We start from the raw sequence: 13,351 nt of genomic DNA, 5'->3' as shown, positions 1-13,351 counted from the left end.
GAACCCGCCATCCGGGTGCACGTGACTAAGGCTTAAGTCTTTGGAAACAATTTCATGAACGCCAAAATTGAAATTGAGCTGCCATCCAATTATACTCCGATTTCAGTCATTTTGTAGCATTCTTTTTTCCTAATTATTTTTTTTTCGTCTTGCCATTTTCTCAGAATCGATTCGATGGTTGTGAACTCTTACATGAAAGGGTCACATTCTGTACTCAAAAGGGTGAGGGTTGATGAAGACATGTGTCAATCAAGAGATGGCACTTCCTGTTTTGATTACTGTTGATGGAAAGGAATAGACAATTTGAATACATCCAGTTTAGATCCAGATTCCAGCTCAGACCAGGAAAACAAAGACGTTCATGGATCTGTCTGTCTGCAGGTGGATGATCAGAATGGGGCAAAGGAGGGAGCTTGTGGCCCGCTTGTAGCTTTTACGCATCAACTACAAGTTTCTTCAACAGCATTTTTTCGTTTGCTCTGGATTGATAACAAATTGAAAAAATAAATACTCAGAAATGCAATTTTTATCTTTATTTTCTATCTATACAGTATGTCCACCTTGAGAAAAAAATCCACAAGAACACGTTAAAAACACCATTTTCATCAGAGTGGGTCTTTAACTCTATGATTGTCAGTTCATGCTGGTCAGGTCTGTCATGGTTTGAGTTTGTTGTGTCTTATTTTTTCGTTTTAGTTCTTGTTCTGTCTTGTTTGGTTTTGTTTCCAGTTTTATTTTGAAAGGTTTCCTGTCTTGTCATGTTACTTGAGTTTTACTTCCTTTTGTCCCCATCTGCCCTGATCGTGTTCACCTGTGTCTTGTCTGCCCTGTCTGTATATAAGTCTTGTCTCTGCCTTCCTCCTGTGCTGGTTCATTAACTTCTGGTCGTGTGTTTTACGTCATTCCTGTCTAGCGTCCTCGTCTCATGTCCCTCGCCACGCCACAGTGAGTTTTTGTTTTGTTTTTGTCATCCTGATCTGCAGCGCCTTTTGTTTGTTGGACATTAAGCCCTCTAGTCCTGAACCCGTTGGCCTCCCGTCTCTGCGTCTGGGTCCTACCGGCTCTCGAGCCTCCCCCTCACATGACAGAATGGACCAGCCAAATTTTCTGGACCCAGCAGAGCGGGACATGCGGCTGCTAGAGGCCTACTGCCAGGAAGCCGAGCGTACGAGGTCTTATTGGGTCTTCGACCAGGCCCAGTTCTCCTCGTATGCCTGGAGTGGGAGCCCCCTGGACTTTACTGGGAGCCATCTTGCCCTGAGGGGGGGTCGTCGTCGCGGCCACCGTCCCCGTCCTCGTCCAGTGGTGGTCCCGGACGCACCACAACCTCGTCCAGTGGTGGTCCCGGACGCACCACAACCTCGTCCTGTGGTGGTCATGGACGCCCCCCGACCCGTCCCGGCTCCCAGGAGGGTGCCGCCTTCACCCCGACCCGTCCCGGCTCCCAGGAGGGTGCCGCCTTCACCCCGACCCGTCCCGGCTCCCAGGAGGGTGCCGCCTTCACCCCGACCCGTCCCGGCTCCCAGGAGGGTGCCGCCTTCACCCCGACCCGTCCCGGCTCCCAGGAGGGTGCCGCCTTCACCCCGACCCGTCCCGGCTCCCAGGGGGGTGCTGGCTGCACCCCGACCGGTCCCCGCTTCCATGCGCTCCACGCCCGACCCGCCAGAGCTCGGCTCCTTGCCCGACCCGCCAGAGCTCGGCTCCTTGCCCGACCCGCCAGAGCTCGGCTCCACGCCCGACCCGCCGGCCGACTCCATGCCCGACTCCATGCCCGACCCCACGCCAGACGACCCCACGCCAGACGGGCCCGCCGACTCCACGCCCCCCCGGCAGTCCTCCAGACCTGCCTCGCCGGGCCGCTCGGCCCCCCGGCCGTCCTCCGGACCTGCCTCGCCGGGCCGCTCGGCCCCCCGGCCGTCCTCCGGACCTGCCTCGCCGGGCGGCACGGACCCCTGGCCGTCCTCCGGACTCCCTGAACTCGTTTGCCCGTCTAGGTTTGTCCTCCGGGGTACTGTCATGGTATGAGTTCGTTGTGTCTTATTTTTCATTCTAGTTATGTTCTGTCTTGTTTGGTTATGTTTCCCTTTTTTATTTTGAAAGGTTTCCTGTCTTGTCATGTTTCTTGAGTTTTACTTCCTTTGGTCCCCATCTGCCCTGATCGTGTTCACCTGTGTCTTGTCTGCCCTGTCTGTATATAAGTCTTGTCTCTGCCTTCCTCCTGTGCTGGTCCATTAACTTCTGGTCGTGTGTTTTACGTCATTCCTGTCTAGCGTCCTCGTTTCATGTCCCTCGCCACGCCACAGTGAGTTTTTGTTTTGTTTTTGTCATCCTGCTCTGCAGCGCTTTTTGTTTGTTGGACATTAAACCCTCTAGTCCTGAACCCGTTGGCCTCCCGTCTCTGCGTCTGGGTCCTACCGGCTCTCGAGCCTCCCCCTCACATAGGGTTGTGCCGATGGATGATTCCATCGTGATGGGTGACTGACATCCCGATGGAGAGACACCATCGTGATGCCACGCCCCCGCCACGTTGCGAGTCGACACCATAAGCCGCGGTTACATGTGCAAAATATCTTGATGGGATCAATGGTCGGATTAGAATCCAACCGTGTTCATGGGCCCAGAAAAATGTTTTCAGAATATAAAAACGTTCACTAAGGTCACACTTTCCGTCGGAATAAATCATTCGCACATGCGCAGTAGGGTTTGAAAACCGGAAGGGGATATAACTTCCGCCGAGCGGCTTTTTTTTTTCAAACTTTATTGAATGTAACAATTCAATACAAAACAATCTTAAACAGCGCCGAGCGGCTATATACATTGACACGTCAGCTCGGTAAAATACGAGACGATCTTCTAAACGTGCTTTTAATAATGTTACGGTTATTATGAAGCACCTGTTCGCTCATCATTTGAATTTTAATCCGTGTGGTCAGAGCTTTTTCTGAACGAAGCCAGGATTAGCAGTATGCTAACATGGGCTAACAACATTAGCTTTGGGTGGTGCTGCTTGCTGGCTGCACGTAAACATGTAAGAATAACATCAGCCTTTATTTAGTCGGGACACGACTGGAAACACCAATCCACGTGATTGTTTGAATGTTTTCTAAGGACTGAGCGACATTTCTGCTTTGAAGCTCAAACCGCTGTGTGTGCTGACGATCCGAGCTGTGCTCAGAGACACACTTTTAGACTCGGTTCTGAGTTCGGTTGCTTGTACCCCTAGAGCTGCGGGACGGATCGCAGTCTTAAATCTCCCACACATAGCGCTCATGTAGCAAAGCACCCCCCCCCCCCCCCTTCCCCTCAAACACAAAGCTGGAAGTCCGCGCTCCGCCGGTCCACTTCACTAGTTAAGTGCGGGAGCGGACTACTTCTTTTCTATTTTGTTTGTTACTTTTTTTGTTAAAGTCACTTCCCTCAGTTTATACTGGATCATCGCGGATGAGTCATTAGTTGGGAAATAAAATGAAAAAGCAAAATAACGAATAGCAATTATATAACGAACGATGTCATCGTCCATCCCGATGGTTGACAGCAAACATCGTCAACAGCCAATTTAAGGGACATCGCCCAACCCTACCCTCAAATGACAAGGTCCCCACTATTGGAATTTAGGTTTGTGCCATGTAGCCCTTTCTCACACATTTTAGGTCTACCACCACTCCTGACTTCTGGGTCATACCAAAGAAAAGTAAAGGGGAATTCAAAGTCTCTATGCAGGGTAGAATTAAAAGGGGGCATAATAACAGAATGGCTTCTGAAGCCCCGTTTTTGGTCGGACCCAGTACTTTGCTTGATGAAGAAAAGAAGAACTAAGATGTGAGAATAAGTGAACTTGCTGATTTACCAGAGCCCACAGATGGAGGAAGACTCTCCACTCGGACGCTCTTTGCTGCCTCCAGTGGTTGAGCAGTCAGTCCATGTTTCTGCAGCTTTTGCTTCCTTTGACTCGCAGAAAGGAACTTCTCTGCATCTGTAAAATAATACAGACCATTCCTTTAAACTTGAAATTGGCTTTGACTGACCAGAAAATTACATTAATAGGAAAAATAAGAAAAGAGAAACTAAAACCCCAAAACACATGAGAACAAACGAAAAACAATAACCAAAAGTCACAAAATGCTTAAAATGATTCAATCATTCTTGGAGCAACATAAAAAACTGTTGAAAACCAAAATGGCACATAAAAACTGAGTCATTTAAAACAGTCATTTAGTTCAATGAATAATCAAATCTTAGTTTCTCAATAATTTAAGATGAAATTAAAATCACACATAGTAAAATATGCTTTAACTTCCGGTAATTTACATTTTGAAGTCAATTTTTTATTTAATCATCTTTTTGAAATAATACTATACTAAGTCATTTTGTTGTGTATTAAACAACTTTAAAACAAATGTTTTATCTTAAACACATGAAGGAAATGCTGATTCTCATCCCAGCAGTGATACGCTCAAAGAGGAGCAAGAGGAGTAAAGTCAGCCAAAAACAAATGTCTATAAATCAATTCCTAATGGAAATGCATCTTTATTTGGATCAAATGCCTCCCAATATCAGAACCATGAACCCACTAGAAGGGATCCCAACTGACCCTCCACCCTAAAATAGCTTTCAGGAATTTGGACAACTACCGACATCTGTCCAGGAGCCTGATAATGAGCCGCCAATTTAGGAGAAAATCATTCATATTTTTGAAGAATCTTTCATGTAAGAATGGATCATAATTAATCCAAAAGACTAATAGTTCTACAGGAACTAAAGGTACAGTTAGAGTCAGTTTTTCCAGCATTTGTGATTCCATCTGATCTACCATAAATAACCAGCTGGAGATCAGCTGACAGCTCAGAGCTTTCTTCCCCCACAAACCCAGAAGATAAGTCTGATGACACAACCTCTATGTCGATGACGACCATAAAACCACCCCCAATAAAATCCTCCCAGTTCAAAACATTTATGGACACAGTTCAGAAAGCTGCCAGTTTGATGGCTACATGTCCTTTTTCTGCTCTTGGTCTAAACATCTCCAGGCCGGTCGACTGCAAACCTTTCTACCTGTAGGGTTGTTGAAGATGACCACGGCTCTGCTGGACTCCCAGAGGATCTCCAGACTGAAGTCTTTTTCCTCCACACCAGAAATGTTCTCCACCAGCATCATCAGCACATCTTTGGACGTTCCAGCAGAGACGTTCTCCAGAACCACAGCTGGGCTTGGATCCAGCTCCGAGGCTGATGGAATCTCTACTCGGACGCTCTTGGCTGGCTCTGGTAGTCGAGCGGTCAGTCCATGCTTCTGCAGCTTTTTGTTGTCCTGACTCACAGACAGGAACTTCTCTGCATCTATAAAATAATCCAGATTAGGACTAAGACCTAATGAAAGCATTATAGTAGCACCAATAGCATCATCATCTCCTCTTCATCATCCGTACCTGTTGGGTTGTTGAAGGTGACCACAGCGCTGTTAGACTCCAAGTGGATCTCCAGACTGAAGTCCTCTTCCTCCACACCAGAAATGTTCTCCACCAGCATCATCAGCACATCTTTGGACATTCCAGCAGAGACGTTCTCCAGAACCACAGCTGGGCTTGGATCCAGCTCTGAGTCTAGGACAAACACTGTGGTTACATTCCCCTTTATTACCAATGAGAATGGAAGCAACCTTTATTCCTTCTTCAGGTTCTCCAGAACTTTATTTGTCAGATCATTATTGTGTTACTATGGTCCAGGTAATTACTTGATTCTGATTGGCTGCTAGAAAAGAAGTTCCGGTCACGTAGCCTGAATGTTCCATATTGTTGCCCTCTAACCGGAACAACAGAAGCTTGGTACATAAGTGGACAAAAGGTATTTCATAGTTTATCACAAGAGCGAGACAGTAGAGAAAATCTTTGTCACCAATATTCAAGAAAATGCAGAAAGAAACTCGGATTTCAGGATATGAAGATACGGGGAGTTAAGGATCAACAGGTGGTTGAATAATTCCAAATCCATGTGTGAACTTGATTGTGGTGAAATAATCAAAGCTCTTTTAATTACAACCAATGAGTGTTACATTGTAATGTCCAAAAATGATTACTGAAATGATGAAATTACAACCAGAAAGCTCCAGAGCCTCCAAACCCGTCCTAATCATGTCCATCCACCTAAAGCCACTTCAACCCCCCCCCCCTATTGAGCTGGAAACCACCCGTCCATTCTGGCGATGCTGCCTCTGCTCGCTAACCTGCTAGTCTCTGCTGTTGACTGGAATAAACCATTGCTGCAGAAGGACGGGGGAGGACCAAACCCTTTTACATGAGGAATCTAATGTCAGCTCATTCATTTGTTTTTGTTTTCATGACAGAGTTAAAAAATGATCGACATAAAATGTATTTGAGATGTTTTTATGGTGTTCAGCAAGGGGCCCCTAGAGAGTTGGGGGCCCCAGGTGATCACCTACCTTTGCCCAATAGTAAGTCCGCCACTGCTGTTTATCCGTAATTCATTAGTGATTCGTGCATCAATTATGTAATTTGGACGTAAAATGTGCGCCGTATTCGTGATATAACAGTTATACATCGGTGGTTCATGCGTGAAAAGTCTGTTAGACAAACGTGGAACGATCGTGGAAAGACACACATTTCTGTACACATCTCACAAAAATCACACACAATTATGTACGATTTCATTGAGTATAAACTACGTAAAATACAGAAAAACAGCGTAATTCTCTACTGACCAAAAATATTGAACAGTTTAAAAGCAAATTCATGCAAAGACCCGACAGACATCTGAATACATCGACGAATGACGAACGCGAGAAACAATTTGGACGTGTATCACGCATTAATCACAAAAGACCGACATTCCATACGTGGAAAATGAGCAAAATGTACACAGTGGCTGTTTGACACCACCCTAAAATGATGCTTTGCTTCTGTTTTCATGACTTTTAGCATTTATACTGGTTTGTTCTCTTATTCCAGCTGCAGCAGAACGAGCTGCAGTTTCTGTAGCCGTTGCCACGACAACCCATCACACCATCCCTCCAATAGTTTGCCATTGGAGGTAACTATAACTATTTAAACCTAAAAAATAACATTATTAAATTAGGACTATTTGATATAATATGTCTTTATTTTGTAAGTGACCATGATATCAGCGGCATTACATCCTTCCAGATGTCCATTATCAGGCATTTCTAGACTAATATTAGATCATTTCTGACAGTGAACGCCTCGTTGGCGTAATCCCTTACTTTTGTCAGCTGGTTGTTCCAAACTGGAGGAGACTTTTGCAACAGAAGCTCCACATGTTTGGCTTCTGCATGAAGCTCCACCTCCGGGTTTCTCTTTTGGTTCCGAACTATTTGAACCTGCTGGAATAAAGAAAAGAAAAAGTACATTAAAAACTTGAATATACTTTGTTTCAATAAACACGTTTTTGGTCCTGACATTTAGATAAAAGGTCAAGATAAGCATATTAAATGCTTCATCGGGTTCAGCAGCAAAGATGTTTGAAACACTTGATGAACCAGCAAAGCCATCAACTTATGGGAAAACTTCAATGAGAGATGTTGCCATAGTAACCACAAAAACACAAACGTAGTGGAGGATTTGGATTTACTTACAGCCATGCCATTGCTTTATTAAAAGCTGAACACTGCTGAGGGGAACAACTTTGAGGTGAAAAGTAGCACCACAACTGGACACTTGTGCAGGACGCCCAACCGAAAACACGAGTCCTCGGCAGCTTTTACCGGCCTCAGCGCCGCCTCTTTACGGCGGATGAGATGAACTTCTAACCCCTCCCATTCTACTCCCCCCATTCAGATTCTCCAAATGAACCTGGAAGATTTGATTCTAGTCTCCCCTCAACCACTGAAGCCTCTTTTGAAACATCAAACCTGTTAAATGTTTCTGAATGTTTGCTTTCCTGTGTTTCACAGACATAAAAGTCTGAAACTTCACAAAAATGACCCAGAAAAAAGCAAGCAGGGGTTTGTGTGCTTTAAGGAAAAAGAAAAAGATTACCTGAATCCTCCTGAATGCTTGTGGATCCCTGAGGAGAAAAGCACAGAAAAAGGTTTAATGACATGAAGACAAGATTCTGAGACATAAATGCAAAAACAGAAACTAAAGTCAGACGGAGAAACATCACTTGAAGAAGCAAAGAAAGTAAAAACCTTTTCTGAGCTGCTGGTTCCACAAACCAGGACAAATGAGAGGAAAATCCAGCTGGTTTACCTCCAGATGCACTATTTTAATCCTCTGAAGGCTTTTTTATGGAAACCATCATTTATTATCAAAAAGGGATCAATATTTATGGTTAAAAAAATGATGCTTTAAATTTTATTTACATAACCTGCTTTTATTTGAATAGTAAATATAAAATGAACTAGATTTACATAAAAATGTGAATTAGAATGAAAGAAAATGTTCATTAAATAGCTGTGTGTAAAATCTAAAACTGAATTAATTATTCTGGGAACTCGCATACTTAATATATTTATAAGGAAGGACTTTGTGAGTTTTAGTTCAGGTTTGGTAAGAAACTTTTTTTTTAAATGTAGTTTTAAACTGTGTGGTTTGACCTGCTAATCCTGTAGGACATTATTTGATCTGAGGATGGTCAGCGATGGCGTCCGCCTAAAAACAAACGCGTTTCTTCTTCCTGATGGTTTTATCTCTGAGCTTTGCTTTAGGTTAAATGTAAAAAGAATGAACTTAATGAAGCAAATCATTGCTACTCATTTGTTGGTGTTGTTCAAATCTGAACATGAAAATGTCTTTTTTTAAAGTCGATTTTCAAAAAACAGTCTGTTTGTTTCCTCTATTATCAATCAAAGTTCAATTATCCTGTTTTACCTAAAAAAAAATACATCAGAGCCTCAGTTATTACTTTACAATAATAACTCAGCAAACCAATAAAACTCAGCAAACAAAAGAGACATTTCTCTCTTTTTATGTAATCTATTTATATTTTATTTTAATAAATAAAAAAATAAAAAAGAGAAGTTACTGAAGCTCTGAGGTTGATTGCTGAAAGTTTTTTGTTGCATTCAACACATTTCATGACCACTAGGGGGCGCATGTTACACAGTTTTGATGCTTCAGGAGCTTTTAGGAATGTCTTGAACCTGAAGCACCGGTGCTGCCAGGTAGATTTCTCAGCTTCAACAATAAAATTATTCTCTGCATTTTTGTGTGAAACTGTCAGAAACAGTTGAACAATAAAGCTGCAGCAGACAGAGCAGAGGGATCACTATGCTGTTTGGCCACAAACCCAACCCTAACCCTATAGGACACACCCTGAGGAAGGATCAACCTGCAAGGGTGCGCTTGAAGGCGTGGTTTTTTATTTATCTAGCTGCTGCGCCTAACAGACATGTGGTGATTGCACCTTTGTGTGATCAATAAAGTTTTATTCCATTTGAATGGCTGAAACACTCAGGTTGACTGCTGATGATGTGTCTGTCCTCTGAATAGGATGGCAAACATCCATACAACTGCATTTTAGGACACTTTGGTTTTCAAACTCATCTTAGTTCCGTTTCTAGTTCCAGTCCTTGACCGGTAACTATATCCCTACCTTAACCAGGTCAAAGGTGAGTTTCGTGCTTGAGACAACTAATTTACAAAGCCAAGACCGTCAACCTTTTACAGTATCTAGCATAGAGGGGGATTCTAAATTCTCTTCCCCTAACCCGAACTCCAGAGGAGGGAAAGTGAAGTCAGAGACGTTACCATCAGCTGATGACTGGGATCTGAGCTCAGCTTCAACTTGATGGTTTCCTTCTCCAAGACGATTTCATGGTTCTTCCTCTTGAGGACCTCCTCCCTCACTGCAAACAAACAAGAAGGTAGAGTTCAGCTCCGCGTAGAAACATCTCTGTGTGGTCACACTTCATCTGACACGAGGACAGATTCCAGCACTGAGGAACTTTCAGGTTTCGGGGGCTGGAGGGCGGACTTTCAGGGATGAAGAGATGAAAACCAGCAGCTGATCAGAACAGAAAGCAAGACAGGTTTTCTCTGCTGTGTTCTCTCTTTTGCAACAGGAACGTTCCAAAACAGCTGCGCCTTTCGTTGATCAGTGAGAGCAGCGAGTCATCGCCAAAGGTCCCCCCCCCCCCAGGTCAAACAGACAGATCATGTGTATGACAGTGAAAACCCCACAGCCAGACTCAAACACGGAGGTGGCAGAGTAATGGTCTGGGAAGCTTTAGGATTTTTCTTCGTTCCTGTAATGTTTCATTCATTTATTACAGATATTAGGGCTGCACGATATGAGGAAGATTGTTTTAGCACATTTAAGGTTACCATTTATTGCCATTTTTGCCATTTTTTGTGATATGCTTATCCCGCAGCTTGATATCGCGATAATTTGTGATTTATGGTGCAGGTCTAATATCAATATTTTTCTGACTGAAATCATGAAAGACTTGTATGAAGGGGAACATAAATTATTGATGATTTAAACTTTATTCTGTGTTATAATGTAGACTATTACTGTTCATTTTTGATGCTCCACACTAATGATGTGAAAAATCAACACTGTGTTCAAATTCAGCTTAAGTGTTGCTTCAACTCTGGCCTGGTGTGAAATATTGAACACTCTCATAAGTGTAGTATTAACTTGTCACGCCATTCATTTTTTTGTGCTATTAATTAATCGTGACCTTTAATTAATCTAATTCATCTATTTTTAATTATTAAAGTAATTATTTTAGCCAAAAATTACCGTCAAAAGCCTCATTTTGAGATATTTTCATTTAAATTTGCGACATTGTGGTGCAGAAAAAGATCACTAAAAACTACAAAAGTGAAATTTTCCTCATGTAACAGACCTCCAACCTTTACTTTTACATCAAAGTGATTTTTTTACTCTCAAATGTAGTTGTGTTGTGTTCCTGCTGACATGTTTGTGTGAACATTTCTGGAGCCAACAGGTTTGTTTGAAACATTTGAGTGTCTGTGGACAGGCCCCGCCCCTTTTGACTAACATTTACATCTGACAGTAAAGATGATGAGATGATGAAAAATCATCCCAGAATAACCAGAATAATCCTCCAACCTCCGTTACCCCCCCCCCCCCTTTCTCCCCTCTTCTTTTGTACCCTGAGCCCCCGTCTCTAACATCGCTTCTTCTTTTTCTTTCAGTCTAACAAAAAAAATCAACATAAATAAAGTTTGGTCTGAAATCCAAAAGGGGTTTATTCAAATATAGACCTCCTGGGTCACTACTGTACTCAAGAGGCCTTCAGCTCTCATCTGTTTGCTCAGCTGCTGAACAGGACAAGTTAAAGAATAAAAAATGAGATTATTGTGATTAAATAAATGCAAACTTGTCTGTAATCAATAATTCAACAGCTGTAGTTTGAATTCAGTGGAGACATTGGAAGTGTAGCTGATTTTGCTGTGAGCCTTCAGCCAGCAGTGAGTCACTGATGTGACTCAACTATCAGGTGATGAAGAGCGGTGCATGCTGGGAGCTCTCACCATAGGTAGGATAATAAACCCGGGTTAATGGTGATCATTAACCCGTGTTAATGGCCTGATCGATTGTCACGTGACAGACTTGTTTGTTCCAGACGAACAACAGGCAGTAAATACAAACAAACCACATTTGTCCAATCCTCCAACCATCAGCTCTGTCTCTGACAGTCCTCCTGCTGTCACTGGAACCCGCATGAGTTCGGCTGAGGTTGCGGGTTCGAGCACTCACCCTCCCCGGAGCTGAAGTAGACTCTGGCGGCGTCGTCCTCCAGCTCCACCCGGCAGTCTCCTCCGCCAGACTTCTTCTTGCTCTGGAAGTAAACCTGCAGCTTCAGCTTGACGCTTTTCTGCTGGGACGGATCCCAGTCCCCCTCCACGACCACCGGCGGACCGTCAGCCATCCCGCCGAACCGAACCGAACAGACTGAGGCACAGCGGCGGGGCGGAGGTTTAAAGGCTGATCCTGACTTTCACTTTCCTTTCACCCTAAAGACTCGACAACGAAAGCTAGACTCGATTAGCAGGTTTAAGTTTTGTTTTTACTAAAAAAAACCTGACGGGGGAAGAAACATTTGAGTCATTTTTGTTGATTTTTAATTATAAATTATCCTCTTAAATTAAACTTATTTATAGATTAGTCATAGTTTCTGTGTGAGTTGCTGCCCTCTGGTGGACAACACTGGAACAGCATCGAGCCTCTAAATAAATAGAATAAACACAAATATATCATTTTATTTGACACATTTATTTTCTTTAATAGATTTTATTATAATTTTAAAATTTGTTTCAATCCCTCGATTTCCTCTATTTGTAACGTTTTTTTCAATTCTTTTATTTTTGACCTTTTTATTTTTAATTCCTGAAAGTAAAATAAACGATGTAAAGCAGAGTAAATATTTAATTTGAAGTAAGTTTTTCTGTGCATTTATCATAGTCAGGAACTTTAATTTTAAAAAACTGAAAGACAGAGAGAACAAAAGGACCAAGAGGATGAGCATGAATGTTAGAGCAGATGTGGATAAACCAGGTGAGACTATGACTCACAAAGCTGACAACAGAAACACACAACCAGAAAAGAAAAGACAGCAAACAAAATGGGACATATTTGTCAAGTAACTTAAATTTTGTGAACAATAAATAAACTTTTTTATACAGTCATTTTCTTGTTTAAGATTAAACAACGTAACATTCAGAACTTTTAAAATTTTATTTCAGCAGTCAGAATACGACATACTTTTTACTTTTACTTGAGTACATCTCTGAGAAAAAAACTTGACTTTCACTGCGGTAAACTGGGCGTCTTGCTGCTCGAAATGGATGTTCTTATTTCCAGCCTCATTAAACGTTTTCTTACTGCGTTATTTTTGAATGACCATCTATCTATTTCTATGACACAAATGGGATGTTACTCATTAATTACTCACTACTTGTGTTTAATCCAAGTACTTTATTACTCTTACTCAAGTTTACATTTGGATGCCTACTCTCTACTCTAACTTGAGTAATATTTTGCTAAAGTAGCAATACTTTTACTTGAGTAAAATGTTTGAATACTCTGCCCACCTCTGGGCAACCCTTAGTAACCCCAACTATGGTCACTGAGTTACGCAGTATCCCTGTCTCAACAGAGAGGGCGCTCTTGAGCTCGTGTTTGTTCCTCATTTGTTACTAATAAACTGACTTCCTATGTTCTTCTGTTATCAGACACAGCTGTGTTCTTCTTCACATACCTGACATGTTTTCGACGGACGTCTTCCATCTTCTATGAACGTTATTGAACTGTTACCAATAAAGTTTATTCTAGAGGATTAGCCAGTATTTTATGTATGTTTTGACAGATTTGATCTCATTGTGGACTTTTATTCAAAACATGAAGT

The 13,351-nt window shown here is 42.5% G+C and overlaps 1 protein-coding gene across 2 annotated transcripts in view; it reads right to left on the bottom strand.

Moving 5' to 3' along the window:
• The window catches only part of LOC101170686 (protein mono-ADP-ribosyltransferase PARP14), a 32,868-nt gene extending 20,908 nt beyond the window's left edge, over nt 1-11,960 (bottom strand). The window contains exons 1-7 of one of the 2 annotated variants that reach the window (XM_023958839.2): nt 11,704-11,960; nt 9,723-9,820; nt 8,010-8,037; nt 7,235-7,354; nt 5,427-5,600; nt 5,053-5,337; nt 3,848-3,973 (exon numbers count right to left, since the gene is read on the bottom strand). In XM_023958839.2, coding sequence (XP_023814607.1) covers nt 3,848-3,973; nt 5,053-5,337; nt 5,427-5,600; nt 7,235-7,354; nt 8,010-8,037; nt 9,723-9,820; nt 11,704-11,875 — 1,003 coding nt within the window. In that variant the 5' untranslated portion in view covers nt 11,876-11,960. The remainder of the gene's footprint in view (nt 1-3,847; nt 3,974-5,052; nt 5,338-5,426; nt 5,601-7,234; nt 7,355-8,009; nt 8,038-9,722; nt 9,821-11,703) is intronic. The other variant, XM_023958840.2, reaches the window with a different exon arrangement.
• Between the last annotated feature and the right edge of the window lie 1,391 nt (nt 11,961-13,351).

Source organism: Oryzias latipes, chromosome 9 (genome assembly GCF_053564925.1).
Source record: "Oryzias latipes strain Hd-rR chromosome 9, Olatipes_Hd-rR_3.1".
NCBI lineage: Eukaryota > Metazoa > Chordata > Actinopteri > Beloniformes > Adrianichthyidae > Oryzias > Oryzias latipes.
This window is presented reverse-complemented; position numbering and strand designations above follow the sequence as displayed.